The following is a 20,539-nucleotide window of genomic DNA, read 5'->3' as shown; positions in this document are numbered from 1 at the left end:
TGACTCCACAGGAGGGAGAGTGAAACTCTGGCTCAATCTGAGCACACAGGAATTATCTTCATCAGCTCCGCATGAGAACGGCCGTTGAAAATATACGGCAGAATATAATCCAATCATCTTTGTCTTTGTGGAGGTCCAGCAGGGGAGGGCATTTTATTTCTTGGCATTGAACTCAGGACTTCTGTGCTGAATTTTTTTGGGGCCAAGTCAGCAAACCTTTAATTGAAAATTACATCCGTTGTACCTCGCCATGGCCTCAAATAATTAGCATCTGATAGCAGTTATAAAGAATTGTCCTACGACATTGCTTTTTCATAATGGGTCACTTTTTTCTAAGTCAAAGTGTGAGCTTTCTAAACAGTGACTTGGACAGCGGACAGCACTGTTGCGGTATTTCTACCAACAAGAACTGTTTTTTTTCCAACCAAATTTGTTTCTTTGGCAGATTGAACTGACCTCTTTCCAACACTCTATTGCCTGCAGCCCACAGAGAGCAAACTCCGTGCTGCGTCACTATTGATCAGAGCATGGACTGCAGGCCTGGAACCTGACAGAGTGCGAGGGGACTGCATCCCCTGCGTCAGCACCGGCTGTACCTCGGCTGTCCTGCCTTATGTCACTTGTCTTTCTTCTTTGTTTTCATGTGCTCCATGTTTCAGCTGCAAATCATTCACCCTGCGCCCCCCCCCCCCCCCCCCCCCCCTCCTCTCCCTTCCTCTCCCCTCCTCTGCCTCCCCTCACACTCCCCCTGCACGTTTAGATCACAGCGGAGTGTGTGTCCTCTGAGGTCAGGGCTTATTTTTGACGGCAGTCTGCAGTGAGGTCATTTTGCTGCAAAGTTCTTTTTTTCCTGTAGGATTAACACACACAAGTGCATAAAATATACTTCAGATGGATGAATTGCATTTGTCACAGTGCCCTCTTCTGGTGTCTGACAACATTGTTCACCGTTCACTGAATATAGTTCAGTTATAACAGTTGCACGAATGCGATCGATTGCATATCACGTAGGTTTTTGTTTTTTTTCCACTCTGACCACACGTTTGCAGTTCAAACCATCCATTTGGTTCTTTTTCTTTTCTCCTTTCAGGGCAGCCAACCAAGTCATTGCTTTAAACAACTTCCCGTCTTTGGCCTGCAAATCAGAGTAAAAGAAATGATAATTTATGTTTCCTGGAGGCTGCATGCCGTTGTAGAGCCTTTGCAGTGAGCCAACAGACCGCACCAGGAATGACCACATCTGCGGCTTGATTAAAACATTTTCATGAATAATAACTAATCCTGTCCAAAACAGCTGCTTTAAGAAAAAGGTCTGCAATCCTTTGTTGTTTAATCTCGCTGGTGTGCGTATGTGCGTGACGCTCAAGAAGCAAGATGCAACAGTGGCAGTGGTGCAAATCCTCAGAACAAGCTCTTTACTCCAGGAGTCACACAGTAAGGCAGGCAGTCAGAAAATAATATGAGCGAGCTTGCTCACAAGAGCAACACACACAAACTGGCAAAAGCCACGAGGCATCTGGGAAAAGATTAAACACACAGGTGAGGCCAATCAGGGCGGGAAAATACAGGAAGCAAACATTAATACACGCACACGCATGCATGCACACACACAACAGGGCCACATAATAAAACAAGAAATCATACAAAATACAACACTGATCGCGACTGTCACTTCCTGAGGAGCTCTCTGAAATACAGAGGACACGAATATAAGAGAAAAAAAAAAACTGACTTAACTCATCAAGACATTATTACATGTGCCCTTTAAGAATGCAGAGTTGATCGCATGTTATGAAAAAACAAGCCGCAACCACAAGTGAGCATTTAGCCTCTTTGATCGCTCTGCTGTATGTGCAACATAAGGCTCCATGATGCGGATGGTTCACCGTGGCAGAAATAAAACCCGGAGTCCTGCTGCGGGAAAAATTGCCAGGTCTCGCCCTAAAACATGAAAGATCCCTTTTTGCCAGGGGCTCAAAGAAGCGAGGCATTAAAGTGACAGGTGGTGTCACTTTTTACACTTCCTTTGAGGTGCAGCCTGCAACTGCTATCATGTTAAAAAGAAAGTGTACCCAGTGCACGAGGGGAATAAAGTTTACGAGCATGTTGCATAATGTCCCATACGTTTCCAGAGGCGCCCCTCTCCACCCATCGGCTGTTCACAGGTGAAAAACAGAATTCACACTGACTTGCTTCGTTTCCATGAGCTTCGGGCAGCAGCCTATGAGACGCCGCCATGTCATCCCTGCGTGTGAGCAGCATCTCGGTAATGCTGGTAAGGTTTTACCTCAGAGGTTCTGCAGTGAACAGTCCGCATCGAAACAAAAGAGTTGGATAATCGGGCCCGTTTGAAAGCGTTTTCATTGCAGATGACAAAGAAAAGCTTTTTTAGATTAATTTGAGAAAATATTAAATAAGTTTTGCTCCTCAGCAATGATATTATACAACAGCGCTTGACGGCGAAAGTGGCTGTGGGCTTATTATCATGAAGTAACATGACAGTAGCAGTGCAGTGCCAGTACATTTTACCTCTGTCTATATTATGCATGATGTCATCAGGGACTTCCTGGCTGTTCCTTTGGCAGTAAGTCAAAGGTTAGTACTTTGAAATGTTAGCAACTTGCAATGGCCTGTTGTGGGAGAACACAGTAGCCTGTACACGCCATAGACAATTCAAAAACAGGCTTTAATGTCATGTTGGTAACACAGCAAACCAACCTACTCATGACAACCCCTCATTACGCATCGTGCGGGTAAGTAGCAATGATACTTTTCCCCTCCTTTAAGTAGAGTTGCAGTATAATTACTCTAAGATCTCTGTAATTTATGGTTGACATGATGGTTCAAATACATCTCAAGATTAAAAACATAAAAAACGAAAAGCACCTTGAGCTTTATGGTTAATCAGATTGTTTGTTAACAAGAAAGATGAATTCTGTTTAATGCAAAAAAAAAATACAATAGCCTCTTAATCAGCTCCCCAGCAATAAGAAAACGTCATACTTTACTTATTTGGCTGCCTTGGCTTATCAAATGAATATATGTGCTTGAAATCGGCCCTTTGTGATATTACAAAGGGCACTGAAACTGAATCAGCTTTATTTATACCAAACTGAGATTTTGCCTCGAAAAAACACCCAGAAGAGAATGTGCCTTTAAGGCATTTTGGGGCAGATTTGCTACATCTCTCAGCAGTAACTTGAACAATACAGGAGCCACAAAAGGTCCCGCTGCATTGCACAAACTTGTCAAAAGCTGAAAGTTTGGATCCCCACTGTCCCTCTGCGAAATGCTGGCCAGTTGCCTTCCAGCAGTCCCTCATACGTGGCTGCTCCGACGTGCAAGCGACTTGAACTCCAGCTTGAATAACACACATACGTTGCCTTCACCTAGCGGCAATGACAGCCGGTTCAGCCGCTGCACTGGAAGTGAACTTGCCAGAACTCTGAACATCAATTCAGAATGTCCACTTCCCTCTTTGGAGCAACTTCAAAAACACATAAAATCGCTCCATGGAAATTCAGTCCTTTCACAATTGTGATTTATCAAACCTTAAAAAAACAGCACAGGATGTGCGCAAACCTGAAGTAGGGGAACAGATAAGAAATGTTTCCACCAGTGTTCAGAAGGTGACTCAGATGGTTTGAACACAGCTTGTTGGATGTGCTATAACTCCCATAAAATGACTTTGTTCACTTCATTTTTCAGTTCAGTGAGTGAACTTGAATTATTTCAGAGAAGAAAGTTGATATCCATTTGATATACAAGGCCCACCCTGTCATGACACGGAAACCGCAGAATTAGAACATGCTGAACTGAACCTCTATTTCAACTCAGCAAAGTTGCAAACAGTAACAAAATAATATGAATGTAATAAAAGTCTGGATTTGTTTTGGCATTTTTAATCATATGAATCATATTTCTTTCCTTAAAAGCTGTTCATGCTGACTACATCATTGCATGCTGTGAAAAACCTGTGTTTTCTGCTGGAAGCTACGACATTATAACAGTGAAATTTCTGCTGCCATCAAATTGATATATATATTTTTTTCGGGTGTTGCAATTCTGCAAGTCCACTGTATGTTTTGCTGAACAACTAGTAAATTGTGTAATAACACCAGCAATCACTGAGAGAAGCCTAAATACATCACCCCGACCCCACAAACTGGCCAGGAACTTGTCCACGGGTCATGAGTCATTAGAGGACGACAGTTAGTAGAACACAGAGTGAGTGATGGGTCTGACGTTGCACCTACTGTAGCCCAGGCATCCCTTCTGGTTATCGGTAATCTGTGGCTCATAAGGATGGACGGAGAAAACAATGAGAGTGGATACATTTATTGCCGCTGAAATGCACTGTTTTGCTCACAATGTGTTCAATTGTGTTTTTCCTTTGTAAATAGATGGAAGTGGGGCACCGAGGCGGGGTGCTGCAGTTTCTCAAGGGCCCCACTGCACATCTGCTGCTAAAAGAAACCAGACACGCTCCATCCAAAGGTCATGGGCTGGAATGACTGGCCAGGCAACGTGAAGGCAGGAGGTACCGTTGTCCTTCTGTGTCACAGTCTGATTGCAACATTGTTGCTGGATCAGGAGGAGGGGAAAAAGGATCAGTGGCATCTTCACCCCCAGACAGTCCAGACACTGTCGCCTCCTCACTTATGCAGACGACTGAGTCATATTTCTCAGTCACAGCTAATTGTGGTGATCGAAGAAAAAGGTATGGACACGAGTGCCGAGCATGACACTCATAGTGGCAAACTACAAACAAACGCAAATTTGTAGTTTGAAATTTGGAGCTTTTGTTGCAAACTCTTCAAGATATGGAGACAGAAAGAATCTCACTCTCAAGTAAAACAACCCTCAAACAACTGGTGATCTGCACACACTATTGAAACAGTTCCTCACACACACACACACACACACACACACACACACACACACACACACACACACACACACACACAGTAGTGAACCTGATACTGGCTACATCTGTGAGATTGTGTGCAAAGAGTGTGTGTACGAATGTTCATCTTTGCAGGACGGAATTCCCCCATAAATCTCTCTTAATGATGCTTCAGCTGCTGGGCTGCTTTTGTTGGACTGACGTGGCCCAAGTGTGCACTCGCTGTGGTCGGTGAGCAAAGTGTCGTCTCTGGCCGGTGTCTCAAACATGACACGTGTTTGTGTTCAGGGCTCCTTTCAGCCGGAGCACTGAGGAGCCATCAGGAGTTACGGTCTAGATGTCTTGGTGCAACAGATCAGTTCTCTACAGTGACAGGATGAGGTGAAATAATTTGACAAACAAGTTTTACTATTGATTGTTTTATTAAGAGATTGCATGGCAAGTGTGTTGGCCCCTGTGAATATAACACACCTGGGATGTTGAAAACAAATAATTAATATCCCATTAAATATGAAAAATGAATCAATAAACAATTATCAGCGCTGCACAGGGATGAAAAACCCAGCAGTATCAAGTCCAAGAAAGGCTCCGTGGCCAACCACCACCCCACCGTGCTTCCTGCCTCGCATGCCAACATTTGCTAATGGTATTAACCAGTAAGCACAGCTAAGTTCCATTTGTTTCGCAGCTGTTTAGTTATGAGCTACTATGGGCAAATTATTATTTTGGCCCCATAATGGCACTAGAGGAGAAGTCAGGGAATTCCCAGCGTTATTAATATGACCTGGGGGGGGCATAAAGAGCTGAGTCTGGCCTCTTACTACCATGTTTCCACATCCAGTCTTTCTAATGTCACGGCGCTGCGATGCCTCGAGCGAACAACAACTTTAATTATGTTTGTATTTCTCTGACACAGTTAAAGTGTTTGGTTCTGACGCGCTGGTTCCAGGGTCAGTGGAGCTCACATGACAGTCAGACGTCAGTTGTGAAACTTCACCGCTGTTTGTCTCATTGGGATATTTCTTTTTTTTTTTTTTTTTTCATTGGTGGGGGTTTGAGGGGTGATTGCGCAGCTGCTTTGAGTCTGAGACGTATGTGGCCACCGTCAATGCGGCGTTAGTGTTTAGTCTCCTCCGGCTGCCAGTGAAATCTCAAAGCATGACACAGGAGGACGGAGCCTGCCAGGATCAGCCCATGATGTCATGAGAAAGGAAGTGAGTCGGGCTTAATGGTCCTCAGGTCATATTCACGAAATCCCTCTGAAACTTGAAAACAGCGTCAGCAGAGTCAGACTGGAGAACACGTGCCTCACCATTGTTTTCCTTGCCTTGTGTTTTCAGGTACGTCCCAAAAGCTCACAACGCTGCCGGCTCTCTCTTCACACCACAAACTGCATTTTGAAGAGACAAGCCGAGCGTTGTGTTTGAACTCTCCGTGCAGAAGACTTCAAAGACGTCAGACCTTCAAGATGTAATGCTTCACATTTTGAAGGTCCATTAATAAACCCATTTAAAATAAGAGCTTTTCTTTACTCCCAAACTCCACCATGGCAACCACACAATGTCCAAGTGTCCAAAAACACTGAATCATGACAATAAAAATACGAGCTTGCAGTAAAACAAAACAAATTGAGTATAATTTTGAGTTTGTTAAGAGTTATTTATTAGAAAGAAAAAGAAAATGTACATAAAAATTTAAAATGATCATGCTCTTTAAACATTATATTCAACAATGCCTTGTATATAAAACGGAGGAACAAATGCAACTATCAGGTTATATTTATTGTTCCCTTATTCCCCATTTATTAATGCCTCATTAGTTCAAAATGAAGCAACACAGGTGCACGGAGCAGCAGATGTTCCTCAGTAATTATAAACTGCTCGCTCGACATTAAAAGTTGAAATTTGCTGACTGGTTTCCCTGATTGCTGCAGTGTATTATAGTGCACTGTTCACTGTATCCTGTTTACTATAGTCTACATCTTGCGTACGGGTCGCCTGCTGCCTCTGACTGTGAAGCAGCAGAGTAGCGGGCTGATCTTCGGCGCCGCGGCTCCCTCTCTGCATCTCCGGCCATGCTCTGCAGCAGGGAGCTCTGGAAGGCCTCGTCACACGACTCGGGGATCAGGAACTCCAGCAGCAGGTCACAGATGCAGAAGATCAGATGCCTGCACGAGAAATTATAAACAAAGCTTTGTTTGTCGAGCAATAAACAAGGATACAGGTGCATGTAGAACCGTTACCTTTAATAGAGCAGCTGTGTACACTATGCTTTTGGACTAGGTTGTTATTACAATATTAGTTCTTGTCATTTACTGTTCTACTGATAAAGGCTGACAGGTCACGGCACTGGTATACAACAAAGACACTTTTGCAATCAGGACCAGCTGTGTGGCCGAAGGAAGACAGTTTTTTTTTTCTAAATCTATTTTTTTTTTTTTTGTATTATCAGGTATGATGTTGAGGTATGACCTGTTTTAGAATGAAATGTCCTCCATACATGTCTTGCCTCTGAATCTGATCTTGACTCACTTGTTTATCTGATGGTCCTGTAACGACTCCAGCATCATCTCCAAGCTCAGTCTGTACTTCTCGCTTCCCAACAGGTCAGTGATGAGCTCTGCATAGACATATGCATATATGCATATTCATATTTGTTCTAACAATAAATTTCATTTTCCAACTTTCCAAACTCTGTTATCTGACTGAGGTGCCACCCACCTGGAATCAGCTTCATCAGACAGTTCAAACACTGCTTCTTGGTGTCCTCTCTCTCCGATGCACTGCGCTCTGCCCGGGGTTGGGCAGGCAGTGTTCCGCCAGGCCACACAGCCTCCTGCAGCACTTGAAGATAAATCACCCAGCAGGGGGCGCTGGTGAGGTGGGCAACTCCCACCTCCAACCATCTGAGACAGAATTATTCCAGTCAGGGATCAGCTGCTGTCTGTTTTCCCAGTGTCACTGTGCAGGGACTCCATTCAACTCCTACCTCTCAATGAAGGTGCCAAAGAGGAGTCTGATGGTTTTCTGGATGTTCTCCGTGCATAGCCAGCTCCACTGGTCCTTCATCAGCAAACACAAGATGTTCAGGGCGACGTCTGCCAGAGCGGTGTCTGCAGCAAACACAATGTCAGCTGAAAACACATAATACCCAGGTCTATTGAAAGTTCTGGACTCAAAAGGCTGTGCTGCCCTCAAGTGGTGAGGCTCCATTAGTGCACAATTACCCTCATTTATCACAAGAAGCAGTAATAAATAGATTATAAAGTCAGTGAAATTTTTTACTTAAGTTCTTGGATTTCGTTTGATGAGTCATCCAATACAGCTCAAAAAACGGAGTCAAAAACATATCTAATCTGTCTTTAAATCCACCAAACAAATGTTACGCATGAACTGATTTCACCTGGGAAATTGGGACACATAATGCAATTGCAATTGTACCTGGTCAAAGGTGATGCTTTCAAATGGGAAGAAAGAGAGGATTGTGTCTGAAAACAGCTCTACCGGCAACAGCTGAACATTTGTACATACATTCATTCATTCATCTTCTATACCCGCTTATTCCTGAGCTCAGGGTCACAGGGGTCTGCTGGAGCCTATCCCAGCTGTCTTAGGGCGAAGGCAGGGTGACACCCTGGACAAGTCGCCAGTTCATCGCAGCATTTGTACATACATATTTTGCAATATAATACATAGAAAACAGTGAAATTGTAGAATAGAGACAGTAAAGTGATGCTGCTCTCAGGCGACACCATGTTTTACGCTCATTTATTATAATTATGTAATAATATATCATAACAGCAAGCAGGAGTAACCAGGTACATAAGCTGAGTTTTGAGAATTCGCTTGGTGTTGTGTTACAATACATGTAAGAGTCAATGCAGAGACGTGTCTCACTCACACCAGTCCCGTGTGTCTTCCCTGACGTCCTCCTCTCTGCAGCCGTCCGCACACTGCTCATCTTAGCTGCCTCTTTGCCGTTCGGCTCGCACAGAAGTCTTTCCTGCTTCCTCACAAAGTGCTCCAGACCAGACAGTGTCATGCCATTGAGGACCTAAAACCCACATTTGGAGAAGCAGATGGGTTAACATGTCTCTTGAACACGTTTGCTGGGGACAGGACGGTCGAATGCGAGATGTTAACTTACGGCGCTGCCCTCACTGAAGCAGTATGTCACCTTGGGATGCAGGTCAGGAATATTGAGGGATGGGGTGATTTTGCTGGGGAACATCAGCCTCCTGGTGGAAGGAGACGCAGACACACCACATGATGCCAAAGAACAGAAAATGAGTGCAAAGAGATTCATTTGCTGCCTCATCCGAAGCTGTCACCTGTACTTCCTGCTGTCCATGGCTCTTCCATCAGACTCATACTCCTCCATGGGACTGAGGTGTTCGGGATTAGGAAAAGCTGTCTTCAGCGTGTCCAAAGCATTTTCCACCATCTTGAGAAGATGTCAACACAAAGACAATGTTTTATTGCAATGCCCCCTTTAGCCTTGGCCCTATGAGCACTGTGTTCTCTCCCACCTTATCGATCCGTGACTTGCCACAAGGCTTCCTGCCAAAATATGTGCACGCATCAGAGTTGAGTGCCAGGAACTCCTGCATGTCCTCGCTGTTGGAGGTCTCTGGGATGCTGCTCAGTTGCTAAAGCAAAATTCCCCCAATCAAATAGCAGAATGAAAGAAATTACTCGTGGAAAGAATGCATTACCTACTTTAAGGAATGAATCCAGTTGGCCTTTGCGGGCTTCGACTTTGTCACCGTCCGCGTTGCCAAATGGGAGGTCAGGGAACATTTTCTTTGGGCCTTTGACGTCTAAAATTCAAAACAGTACGTTTGTTTCTCATGCATTTTTTTCCGTTGCATCATCCGCTTGCTCAGTTTCAGGAAAGCGAGCATCCTTACTCTTTATCACTCTTTTGACTTCAGGATTGTCCTCCAGGCGCGTTTGCAAGTTGAGGAACTCGCTGTACCTGCGGTTGACAGTGTGACAGGACGCCGTTTGCAGAGTGCCGCTGTTTTCTGCTTCGCCTACTGTCTCAAACTGTGAAACAGAGAGCGGAGGGGATGGCACATTTGCTCTTTTGCACATTAATCAGACATGTCATGAAGCAGGAGCAGACGTTACCTTTACAGTGTAGAGAGTGTAAGGGTGTATGCCCGAGGCACGCTGCTCCATTGCCGTGATGGTACCAGAAATTTGCACATTTTGAATTGTGCCAGCTGCAACATGGTCGCTGGCTGTGTCAAAGTTGCAGGGACTAAGTCTCAGATGTGTTTTCGGAGGGCTCGCAGGTTTCTCCTGCCCTATACCTGCCGGCCAGAGGAAGTCCTCTGGGGCCATAGCCTTCGGCCCAAGATTTTTCAGAGGACCAAAGCATCCAAAGGCCTCCTCGTCACTTGCTGTGATCATGCTGCAGAAGTTTTTCGGGTGACCGCAGTCGCAAAATCTCCTCGTCAGGTTGTCGTCCGAGTCCGAGTTTATCAGGGATTCCACCGAAACCATTTGGGACTCCGATGAGAATGAGAGATGGCCAGGTGCGAGTGAGCAGCAGTTCACTTTGCACGGTGTGAGCAAACCTGCGCGGCAGTCCTCGGCTTTCCCGGCAGACAGCAGGCTGGCCACGCTGCTCTGCGAGGAATCCCTCTCGCACAGCGAACCTTGGCTCAGCCCATCATCTGCTTCGGGGCTGCTCTTGCTGTTGAGGCCATCTTGGTCGGACGAAGAGAGCGACTGGCACGTGGCCCAAGACTCCTGCTGGATCTGACATGCGTAGAGTGCGGCTGCCGGGAGCTCATCCACACCGAGCTCTCGTGGTTCCTTGGACCTGGTGATGACGTCGACGATGGTCTGGTTCAGCCAATCAGGGTCGGACACCCTGCCGATGAGCGGCAACAGGACATTACAGGTGATGAGCTCCGTCACCATGTAACCTCCGGTCCTGGTTTCCATCTGTGGGTATGGAACCAGCACGCGTAAAACCAGGTTGACAAGACCTCTGCAGTAGTTTAGCTCCCTGGTCGCACTGCTGACAGCAGCGTGAGGGGTGTCTACTTCACTGTAGAGCTTCCACAGGCTTATTGTCTCCTTTTGCGTCGACTGGATGTGTCTTGCCGTCATGTAGCTCTGCAGGTGGCAGCCATAGAGCTCCAGCAGCCGCTGGACCAGGGCTTTGATGTCCACACGCTGTGCACGCTCCTTCAGCTCCATCACCGAGTCCAGCATGGAGCCGCACACGGCCCGTTCAAACTCGCCCTCCACGCCTGGCAGCAGGGTGCGGTACCAGGAGGACACAAAGTCCCGCACGGCTTTGTGGACGGCGCTGTGGATCTCGTGGTTGAGCCTCCACTCGTGCTCAGGTGAGTTTAGAGGGGGGTTGACTTTGCCGAGAGGCAAGAAGTGTTCCAGGTGAAGGAGGCTGTTTGCGTCCAGCAAGGCGCGGGAGCCCAGCCAGCCCCCGAGAACCACCAAGAGGCTGGTGAAGATGCACAAGAGCCAGACGTTGACGAGGAGATGGAAGAGGACCAGCCATGCCAGCAGAGCCCCGAACCCCAGCAACCTCCGCTGGCCCAGTATGTCTGACAGAGTCCATTGGGTCAGGCTCTTTGCACAAGGCATCGCACTCAGCTGCTCTGGTGTGTGCTGTCGAGGAGGAAGAATTGCCATCATTCCCTCAGAAAGGACACAATTGTGTTTACGTACACGTTTAATGTTTCACAATACAGCAAATTATGACTATGAAAGTAAACAAGTTGCCCACCTTAGACATGAGAATGCTTAAAATCATTACACAAATATTCCATATTGATTATGACTGATGTGTCTTATCAAAGTCAGTGTCTGATGGCATTATTAGAATTTAAACAGCAAACTTTGGCCATAGGTAAAGGTGTATTTCAAAAGTTCAACACTGCATATTAGACATTCATCTAGCAACTCTGCAGTAGATACACACCTCCCCCATCCAAGGGCTCAGGTGTTGACATTGTCCTACATTTTGGCACATGCTATCCGACCGTCTACAAGCCTCGATCTGGAAATACCCTGAGAGTATGTGTCATGAAAAAAAGTAAGCAGACGTTACCTGAACGACTGCATCGGCTTCATAGTCAGAGTAGCGGCACCGTGTGACATCCTTCTCCTCCTGGGCATTGCTCTAATCCCTCAGCAAAGATTATCTGGATCAGTACGCCAGTCATGGCCCATATGGAGAGCTAATCAGCTGAAGGTGTCCGTTTGACCTGCCAGCAAGGAACCATAGCACGAGAGTAGAGCTGCTCTCAGATAAACGCTGTTTAAATGACTTGTCAGTCCAGATAAGTAGTGGAATAAATAGACGATCTGAAGAAGAGTTCATGAATAAATAATGCTCATATCATCGATATATATTACAATGCTACCTATGCTATTTTTTAAATGATGTTTATGAGGCTAAAACTAAGATTCATTCACAAGCTTGTACTGAAATCTTTATTGTGTGATTTTGTTCAAGCATGCTCAAACTCCGTGCCAGCGTGATTGTATCTTTAAATCTTCAAAAGTTTTGAACAGCAGGGTTTGTTCGGAGAGAGGTGACCCATTTCTCAGACTCTTTTGGCACAAAGGACCATGTGGATGAGACAGCAGCTTTATTTTGGGATACAGACCTTTTTTTTTTTTTTCTTTTTTTTTTTAGAACAGTTTCGTGGCCAAACTGTGCCACGTTGTTGTTCCCTGTACGACCACAAGAGGCCGTGTTTGGTCTATCACAAAGGTACCTCCCCGAAAAAACAAAAAAACAAAAAACAAAACAAAACAAAAAAAACCTGGCAGCAAAAAGCATGACAAGTCACACATGTTACAAAATGAAATCAAAATAGACTATCGCCAGTTTCAGTATTTGCATAAGCTGCAACCATGATATTGAGTTAATGAAAATATATTTATTATCAGTTTATTGATGAGTTTGAGAAATAATTCCTCTTTAACCTCTGAGATAATCAGGTTTTCGTGCATTTAGATGCGTTGCGTTGGACTCCCCACAATGTTAAGTCACATGATTCAGCTGGTGTTGTTGTGCTGGGGAACTTAAATGAAATCCATTGGCCTCTGATTATGCAATCGGTCTTAGTGGCAGGACTGTTTCACAGATGTTGAGTGTGTTTGGAACTTAAAACCAAACTGAGATTGAACACATTGCATTAACACATCACATCACATTTTGTTTTTATTTTATCAGAGTAATTATTGTTGGGAATATTTCCCATTTTTAGTAGTACGATATGCAGGTAATTAAATTTCTTATCGGAAGTACAGCTCTTTAAATTCTAGATCAGACATGGCATATGTTTCTGTGTCACCACAGCTGTGAATAAAATGAGATTACTTAAAATACAGGCAAATCTTTTCCATTAAAAGATTACTCATACACCCGCATCAGTATCCCGCATTAATCTGGCTAAGGCTTTTATGTAATGCCAGATCATTTGGAATTCAAAATTTCCCCCAATAATAGAATGTTTGTCTTCGCTCTTTATGTAAACAGAGTCATCAGACAGGAGAGGAAAGGAGGGCTGTGCTCTGGGTGGGTAGATGACAGCCCCTGGCCCTGCATTGCTGACGAAAGCTGCTTAGACCCCCCAGTTGCCATGGCAACCGGGGAGAACGGCCAGGGAGAGCGGGGGAAAAAAAAGACTGAGGCAAGGGGAGGGGCTTCCGAGGGAGAAATAGAGGAGAAAGGGCTGGATGAGAAAGGCAGAGTGAGGGAGGGATACAGACATCGGATGCAGACATAAAGAAAGAGACGCGAGTGCTACTGGCCGAGTTAAATCCAGGCTGCAGATAAAGGTTGGATACAAATGCCCTCACCGCTGGCTGGGGAATAATCACAGCGGCAAGTAACGGGAGGCGGCAGCGTCGGCAGGAGACACAGAGACAAGATGGATGTACAAACGGAGAACGCGGATCCCCCGCCACCTAGTGAGAACCAGCCGAGCGGAAAAATCAGGAAGGGATTTAAGCTGTTTGGCAAGCGGAAGCCAGGTAACATCTTTTCTATTCGAAGCAAAGGCGATGGCGGCAACAACAAGTCTCCCATTAACCGGGGCAAAGCGCCAGATGTGTCTGCCGAGACCGACGCACCTGATGGCGAGCAGGAGGCAGACAGGGCGAGGGCGCAGGAGGCGGACCGCGGGGAGATGGAGCAGGCGGACGAGGAAACCCTGGGCGAGGACGCTGTGAGAGCCCTGGCCGAGGGTCGCCCCTCCATCTCCTCAGCCTGCTCGGCCAAGTCCCTCAGCTTCCTGTCCCTTCTGAGGGGCGGCCGGAGAGGGACGGGGAGCCGGCGGGTCAACACCGTGTCCCAGCCGGTGGCCCGGCAGCGGCGGGGGCTGAAGGGCCTCTTCGGCAACGTGAAGTTGAAATCCAAGGACAAGGAGGACAAAGAGGAAGCCCCCCCGAGCCCGCTCCTCATGTCGTCCCGTGCCAACAGCGTGGAGATCATCAAAGAGGACCTGACGCTCACCCCCAAGTCCCAGCCGCGCTCCCTGGACCAGAGCCCGACGACGGAGAGCAGAGAGGCCCTCAGCAACTCGCCAGTGCAGGGCAGCGCCGCCACAACGCCCTCGGACTCTGCTTCCCCCAAGGCGACGGCTGGCGACGTGAGTAAAACCAAAGAGCATGCGCCACCACTGCCCACATCGGCACCGCCGCTGCCGCCCGGCGACAACAGCCTGAGCTGCCTGCTGGCAGACATTTCCTCCCTCCTGACCTTTGACTCCATCGCGGGGGGAGACATCATGGCAGATGTGGAGGCAGAGTGGGGCAGAGCCAGCAGCCCCGTCGGTGCCACGTCTCCTTTCAAGAAGCCCTCGGCCTCCTCGCCCCCGAAAGTTCCGTGGAGCAGCAGCAGCAGCAGCAGCGGTGGTGGCGTCGCTTTGACAAAAACCTCCCCTGTTGCCACCGCCACAACAGCCCCGCTAAAATCTTTCACACCCCCGACCACTTCTGCCTCCTCTGCTATCAGCAAACCGAGCAGCGCCATCACAGCCTCGCCTAAATCTGTCACTTTGAGTCAGTCGGACAAGTGGAGCTCCGCTTCTCCTCCATCCTCGGGCTCTTCTAGCGGCGCCGCTGCAGCAGCTCCTGCCCTCACGGCGGGAAAACCCCCGACACTAGCAGGCCTGCCATTGACAACAAAGTCTTCCCCCCTGCCGACAAACAAATCCACAGCTTTTTTCGCCTCTGCTACTACTACCACAGCTCCTACACACAGCTCAATTAGCTCGCCTCCTACCTCCGCAGTTAGCGTATTGACTTCAGGGGTTGCAACCCCCCCTCAAACCGTATCTTCTGTCATCAAACCGATCCCTGTAGCTACTCCGCCCACCGCACCAGCTAAAACTCCAGCAGTTAGCCACAGCCCTCCTACCTCTGTTGCTTTTACTCAGCCTCCACCTGCTAAATTGTATTCAGGCAGCAGTCTGAGCACACAAACGTCTGCATCCTATGCATCCTACAAACCTTTCACAAGTTTCACTGCAAGAGAGTTTAAAGCCCCAGTGGCACAGTCAGGCACTGTTAGCGTGAAACCCCCCACTCCTGCACCTGTCATTCCCTCCAAGGCAATCACTGCACCCTCCTCGTCTTTAACCTCGGTGTCTGCATCGATATCCAAGCCGCTGTCCACCTCGACACTACCAGACTTCAGCAAGACCTCGACTCCCGCCACCGTGACTCTTCCAAACTTTTGTCCGTCCTCAACCATCACAGCTACAACTAACCCTCCTGCTTCTGCTCCACCCTCTTATTCAGCTTCCATGGGTAAAATGCCTCCTAAAGACATTAACACAGGCTGCCTGCTGGCGGGAGATAAGATGATGTCTGCTTCCACGACGATGCCAGCCACAACCACTAATGTTGTTCCGTCTACAGCAGCATTCTCCGCTACTTCTGCTCTGGCTCAGACTTCACAAGCTAAACCTGCTCTGACACAGCTACCAGTTTCTGCTCTAAAAGAACCTCCTGTCCCTGTTCAAATTCAACCTAAGGATCCTCCTGTCCCTGCTCAAATACTGACCAAAGAGCCTCCCGTCCCTGCTCAGATCTCATCAAAAAGTCCTCCCGTCACAGGTCAAATTATAACTAAAGATCTTCCTGTTCTTTCTCAGATTGCAGCTAAAGATCCTCCCGTCCCTGCTTCAATTCAATCTAAAGATCCACCTTCAGTTAAAATTCTAACTAAAGATCTTCCTGTTCCTTCTCAGATTGCAGCTAAAGATCCTCCTGTTCCTTCTCAGATTGCAGCTAAAGATCCTCCCGTCCCTGCTTCAATTCAATCTAAAGATCCACCTTCAGTTAAAATTCTAACTAAAGATCCTCCCGTCCCTGCTCAGATTGTAAATAAAGATCCTCCAGTCAATGTTCAAGTTCTAACTAAAGATCCTCCCGTCCCAGCTCAATTTCAATTTAAAGATCCTCCTCCTCCGGCTAAAATGATGTCGACAGATCCTCCTGCCCCAGCCCCGATCTCATTGAAAATTCAAATTCAATCTAAAGATCCTCCTGTCCCTTCTCAGCTTATAACTAAAGATCCTCCTGTCCCTTCTCAGATTGTGACTAAAGATCCTCCTGTCCCTTCTCAGATTGTGACTAAAGATCCTCCTGTCCCTTCCCAGATTGTAGGTAAAGATCCTCCTGTTCCTGCTCAGATCTCAGCTAAAGAGCCCCCCATCCTTGGTCATATTCTTTCTAAAGATCCTCCTCCTCCAGCTAAAATGATGTCGAAAGATCCTCCTGCCCCAGCCCCGATCTCATTGAAAGATCCACCTGTCCCTATTCAAATTCTATCGAAAGACCCTCCTGTCTCTGTTCATATATCATCTAAAGATCCTCCTGCTGCTGCAGTCATTCCAATTTCTGTACCTAAGGACCTCCCCACCCCAGTATTCAGCACAGTATCTGTATCCAAAGACTCTCCTAGTCCGGGTCAGATCTCAGTTTCTCAATCTAAAGCCCCTCTTGCATCAACCCCTGCCCCTGCTCTTGTTTCTCCTCTTCCTGCCTCTTGCCCAAGTGAGGCACCAGCCTCTGCAAAGATGAGAGAGAGCGGGCAGGCAACAGTGGATGGGAAATTGCCGCTACACCCCAAACCGGAAGACCCCAGTGATTCCCAAATTTGCAGCCAGGTCCCCACAAAAGAGAAAAGGACAGCACCTCAGACAAAGACAACAGGACTGAGCAAAATACCCGTCGTCGGGGGAGGCAGAACGAGCAAATTACCAGTACGAGAAAGCATTCACGACGATCTAAGAAAGGACCCGCCCACTCCTGAAAGAGAGGAACAGACGCCCGGCTTCAACTCGAATTACGCAGGGAGCAAAGAAAACATCACAGATGGTGGGCCAAGCGTGCCCACTCCTAGACGGACCCAGGAGGAGAGTCAGCTGCCGCATCAACCAAAAGTGGCCGCCAGTGTTGCGCGTGACTCCAGGATCCCAGTGAAACACAGTGCGCAGAGTCACCTCGCCTGCCAATTCCCTCACGCTAAAGAACCTCCTCGCACCAAGATCCCCGTCTCCAAAGTTCCCGTCCGCAGGGTGACCAAACCTGCAGCAGCCGGTGTCAGCTACCAGATGAGAAAATAAGTTTACTGAAGCAGCTAACGGGTCGCGGCTGTGGCTACGACCTCGTGTAACTTCAAGGCCGCTCTTTTTCTTGATTCCGTTTCTGTACTTCAAGTCTTTACCACACCCTGCAAGCAACAATATTAGGGTCTGAGAGCACTCAAGCACAAAAAACACCACCACAGGGAGCCAGAGGAACAAGCCTGGCTGTTTGGTGCTAAGACAAGTGGACACGCACTCAGGAAAGGTTCGGGGCCACACCTGAGCACACAGCAGCAGCATCGGTAACCGTGGATATGCAGGATTTAAAGGTCTTCTGGGGACATGGTCGCAAAGTCAACACAGGCGAGTGCCTTTTCAAGGGTGCTTTTCCTAGCAGACTCTCAAAATTTGTTCAGCCTTTTTCTACATGACTTCAAACTTTTGTTACCCCTGCGTTTTTTGGAGGAACTGTCAAATATTTACTGTTTTTCCTTTTTGCCCTCCACCCACAGCAGCTCTCTTTGATAAATCCCTTTAGCTCTTTGTTTGGGCCCAGAAAAGGCTCTACAGGAGCAACCAAAATTACATTCCACACATCTCTGGATGTATGTAGCAGAAAATGTGCCATTACTGTAACTTTTCTCCTTTTCGTTGTTTTGAAAACAAGATGTTGAATTGTACAGTGTTTGCCTGCAAATAGCGTAACACAGTCTGATCTCACAGTGAGCTCTGGAAGAGAAAGGTTTTTGAGGGAAAACGTGAAAACAACTCCTTTGTTTTAAATGGACGACAGCCATTGTGAATGGCACACGCGGTTGGTGAGATGAGATCTCCGGCTGGTGAACTGGCACATCTTTACCCTTATAGCCACTTATACTCAGACGAGAGAGAGAGATATCTGTGTATAGTCTCCTCTGTGTTGTTCTGTTTCCTATTTAATCAATAAAAACAAAACAAAAATGAAGACTATCTAATATTATGAGATGGCAATTTTTGAGTTATATCTTGTTTTCCATGTTCCATGTGTCTGTTAGCATATACTAAAACCTTGCCCCATATGCATATAATATATATATATATATATATATATATATATATATATATATATATATATATATATATATATATATATATATATATATATATATATATGTATAAAGGAAAATAAGAAAATTTAAAATATATATTTCTTTAATATTTTAATATACTTATTTCTTACTATTCATAGCGGATCACCATCAGCCTAGCCTGTGTGACCCCATAACGTAATGTAACATTTACACTCAAAAGCTCACTGACCTGAATAGGGAGCATGCGTGTCAGCAGTGCCTGGCCAATCAGCCACAAGGGAAATGCTTATCATGCATACCTCATTATCAGAGAAAAGGCTCTGGGAATGTGTGTCATTGCTATTCTTAGTGTGAAATGCGCCGGATGCAACGGCTAAATCAACGCCTGCTCGCACAGGGAAGGCCGTTTGATTCAGACAGGGACAGAATGCTGTTCGCTGCATGAGGAGAAACGGATGATGTGCAAATGCAGAACATCCAAGACAAAACGAGAAACTACAGAGAGGAAGCTAGAAGCTCTGTTTGAAGTAGAAAGGTTAGGGATGGGAACTTTATCAGAGTCACGGGGCAATTAAAGTCTGGATGAGGAGAAAGGGACAAAGGCTGTCTTTATCCTTTTTTTAGGAACACGTGTTTGGAGGTGACACAAACAGACCTCTGTTATAACTCTATGACTGCGGGCTGAAGAAGAGAGGCGCATTGCCTGGAATAAAACACAAGGGTTTTAGAGCATCAGGTGGCGACACAAGCTGCACATGGGTAAAATTAGCTCCTTGGGAAAAAGAACAGCTCCCGCCTGAGGTGTCGACCTGCGATCCAGGATCCAGACATGAGCATCTCATGGAGATTCACAGCGGGTCCCCTCGTTATAAGGAGTCGCATTGTGACACAAGCGTGATAAACCACGAAATGAAGACATGCACCTTGTGTGAATGCGGCCTATTGTCAGCAATTATTCACATGATTTTTCCCGGTGATGTGGTTTTCATGGCTACACAGTCAGCGGCGGCAACAACAGCCTCGAGTTGGGCGCAACCACACAACATCTTGGGAAAAACTTTTCAACCTTGTTACATAAGATGCCTCGGTGCACCCCAGTGGTTACTTCCCTGCCGCACATGTGTTGCCCATAATGCAGTGGGGGGCCCCCCAGGCTTTCTATGATGTGTATGTGTTTGTCTCTTACAGCCTCTGGAGAGACTGTGCGTCTCTCGAACCTAATTTAACATGCTTCATTATGTGTTTCTATGCCAACCCCCCAGTAGGTCATCCAATGAGTGGCCGCCAGCATGGGAAGTAGGAGGGGTTTAAAAACACTCGTGCCTTAATGAGTGCACTCACTGTGTGTGTGTGTGTGTGTGTGTGTGTGTGTGTGTGTGTGTGTGTGTGCTATTGAGTCTAGCAAACACTTACTAGCCAGTTCTAAAGAGCTGAGACAGAGCAACATTTGGTTCCTGAGGTGATTATAGACATGTAGTTTTAAACACTCGCAGTGACCTGAACTCTACGAACTGCTAACTTTACAAATATTGCTACGTGTGTTCAAATGAGATATTATCATAGGTTACTTAAAAGATTAGATTTTAAAATTATTTATAAACTGAATCTACTTTCGGCCCTGCGATGAACTGGCGACTTGTCCAGGGTGTCACCCTGCCTTCGCCCTAAGACAGCTGGGAGAGGCTCCAGCAGACACCCGTGACCCTGAATAGGAATAAGCGGGTATAGAAGATGAATGAATGAATGAATGAATGAATCTACTTTCAAAAATCTTGCAGTTCCTGTGAAGCTGATTCTGAACTGTGGTGCACTTGCAAAAACCACTGGAAAAAGAAAATTGGTATTTAACATACAGTATGTGAATGTATCCAGAGAAATTAGATTTTTTTTTTTATTTATTTATTTATTTTACAAAAAACAATTTATTCATATTTGTTTTTCAATGTCCATTATAGAAAACAACATAATTGACTA

The 20,539-nt window shown here is 46.5% G+C and overlaps 3 protein-coding genes across 3 annotated transcripts in view; 2 read left to right on the top strand and 1 right to left on the bottom strand.

Moving 5' to 3' along the window:
- The window catches only part of LOC142891736 (uncharacterized), a 125,199-nt gene that overhangs the window by 59,115 nt on the left and 45,545 nt on the right, over positions 1-20,539 (top strand). The gene's annotated exons all lie outside the window — the stretch shown is intronic.
- snx19a (sorting nexin 19a) lies at positions 6,591-12,367 on the bottom strand. The gene is made up of 12 exons (XM_076031256.1): positions 11,996-12,367; positions 10,039-11,553; positions 9,816-9,954; positions 9,625-9,725; positions 9,435-9,554; positions 9,237-9,349; positions 9,053-9,143; positions 8,809-8,959; positions 7,895-8,018; positions 7,627-7,811; positions 7,438-7,525; positions 6,591-7,073 (listed from the first exon to the last, which is right to left on the bottom strand). Exons 2-12 carry the CDS (start codon positions 11,527-11,529, stop codon positions 6,875-6,877), a joined length of 2,802 nt encoding a protein of 933 aa, XP_075887371.1. The 5' UTR covers positions 11,530-11,553; positions 11,996-12,367; the 3' UTR covers positions 6,591-6,874.
- LOC142892103 (uncharacterized) lies at positions 13,598-17,534 on the top strand. Its single transcript, XM_076032156.1, has 3 exons — positions 13,598-16,409; positions 16,500-16,626; positions 17,440-17,534. The coding sequence occupies exons 1-3, from the start codon at positions 13,830-13,832 to the stop codon at positions 17,532-17,534; spliced, it is 2,802 nt and encodes a 933-aa protein (XP_075888271.1). The 5' UTR covers positions 13,598-13,829.

This window comes from Nelusetta ayraudi, unplaced genomic scaffold, assembly GCF_046127955.1.
Source record: "Nelusetta ayraudi isolate G7.1 ecotype Tasmania unplaced genomic scaffold, CSIRO-AGI_Nayr_v1 ptg000033l, whole genome shotgun sequence".
In the NCBI taxonomy this organism is placed as follows: domain Eukaryota; kingdom Metazoa; phylum Chordata; class Actinopteri; order Tetraodontiformes; family Monacanthidae; genus Nelusetta; species Nelusetta ayraudi.
This window is presented reverse-complemented; position numbering and strand designations above follow the sequence as displayed.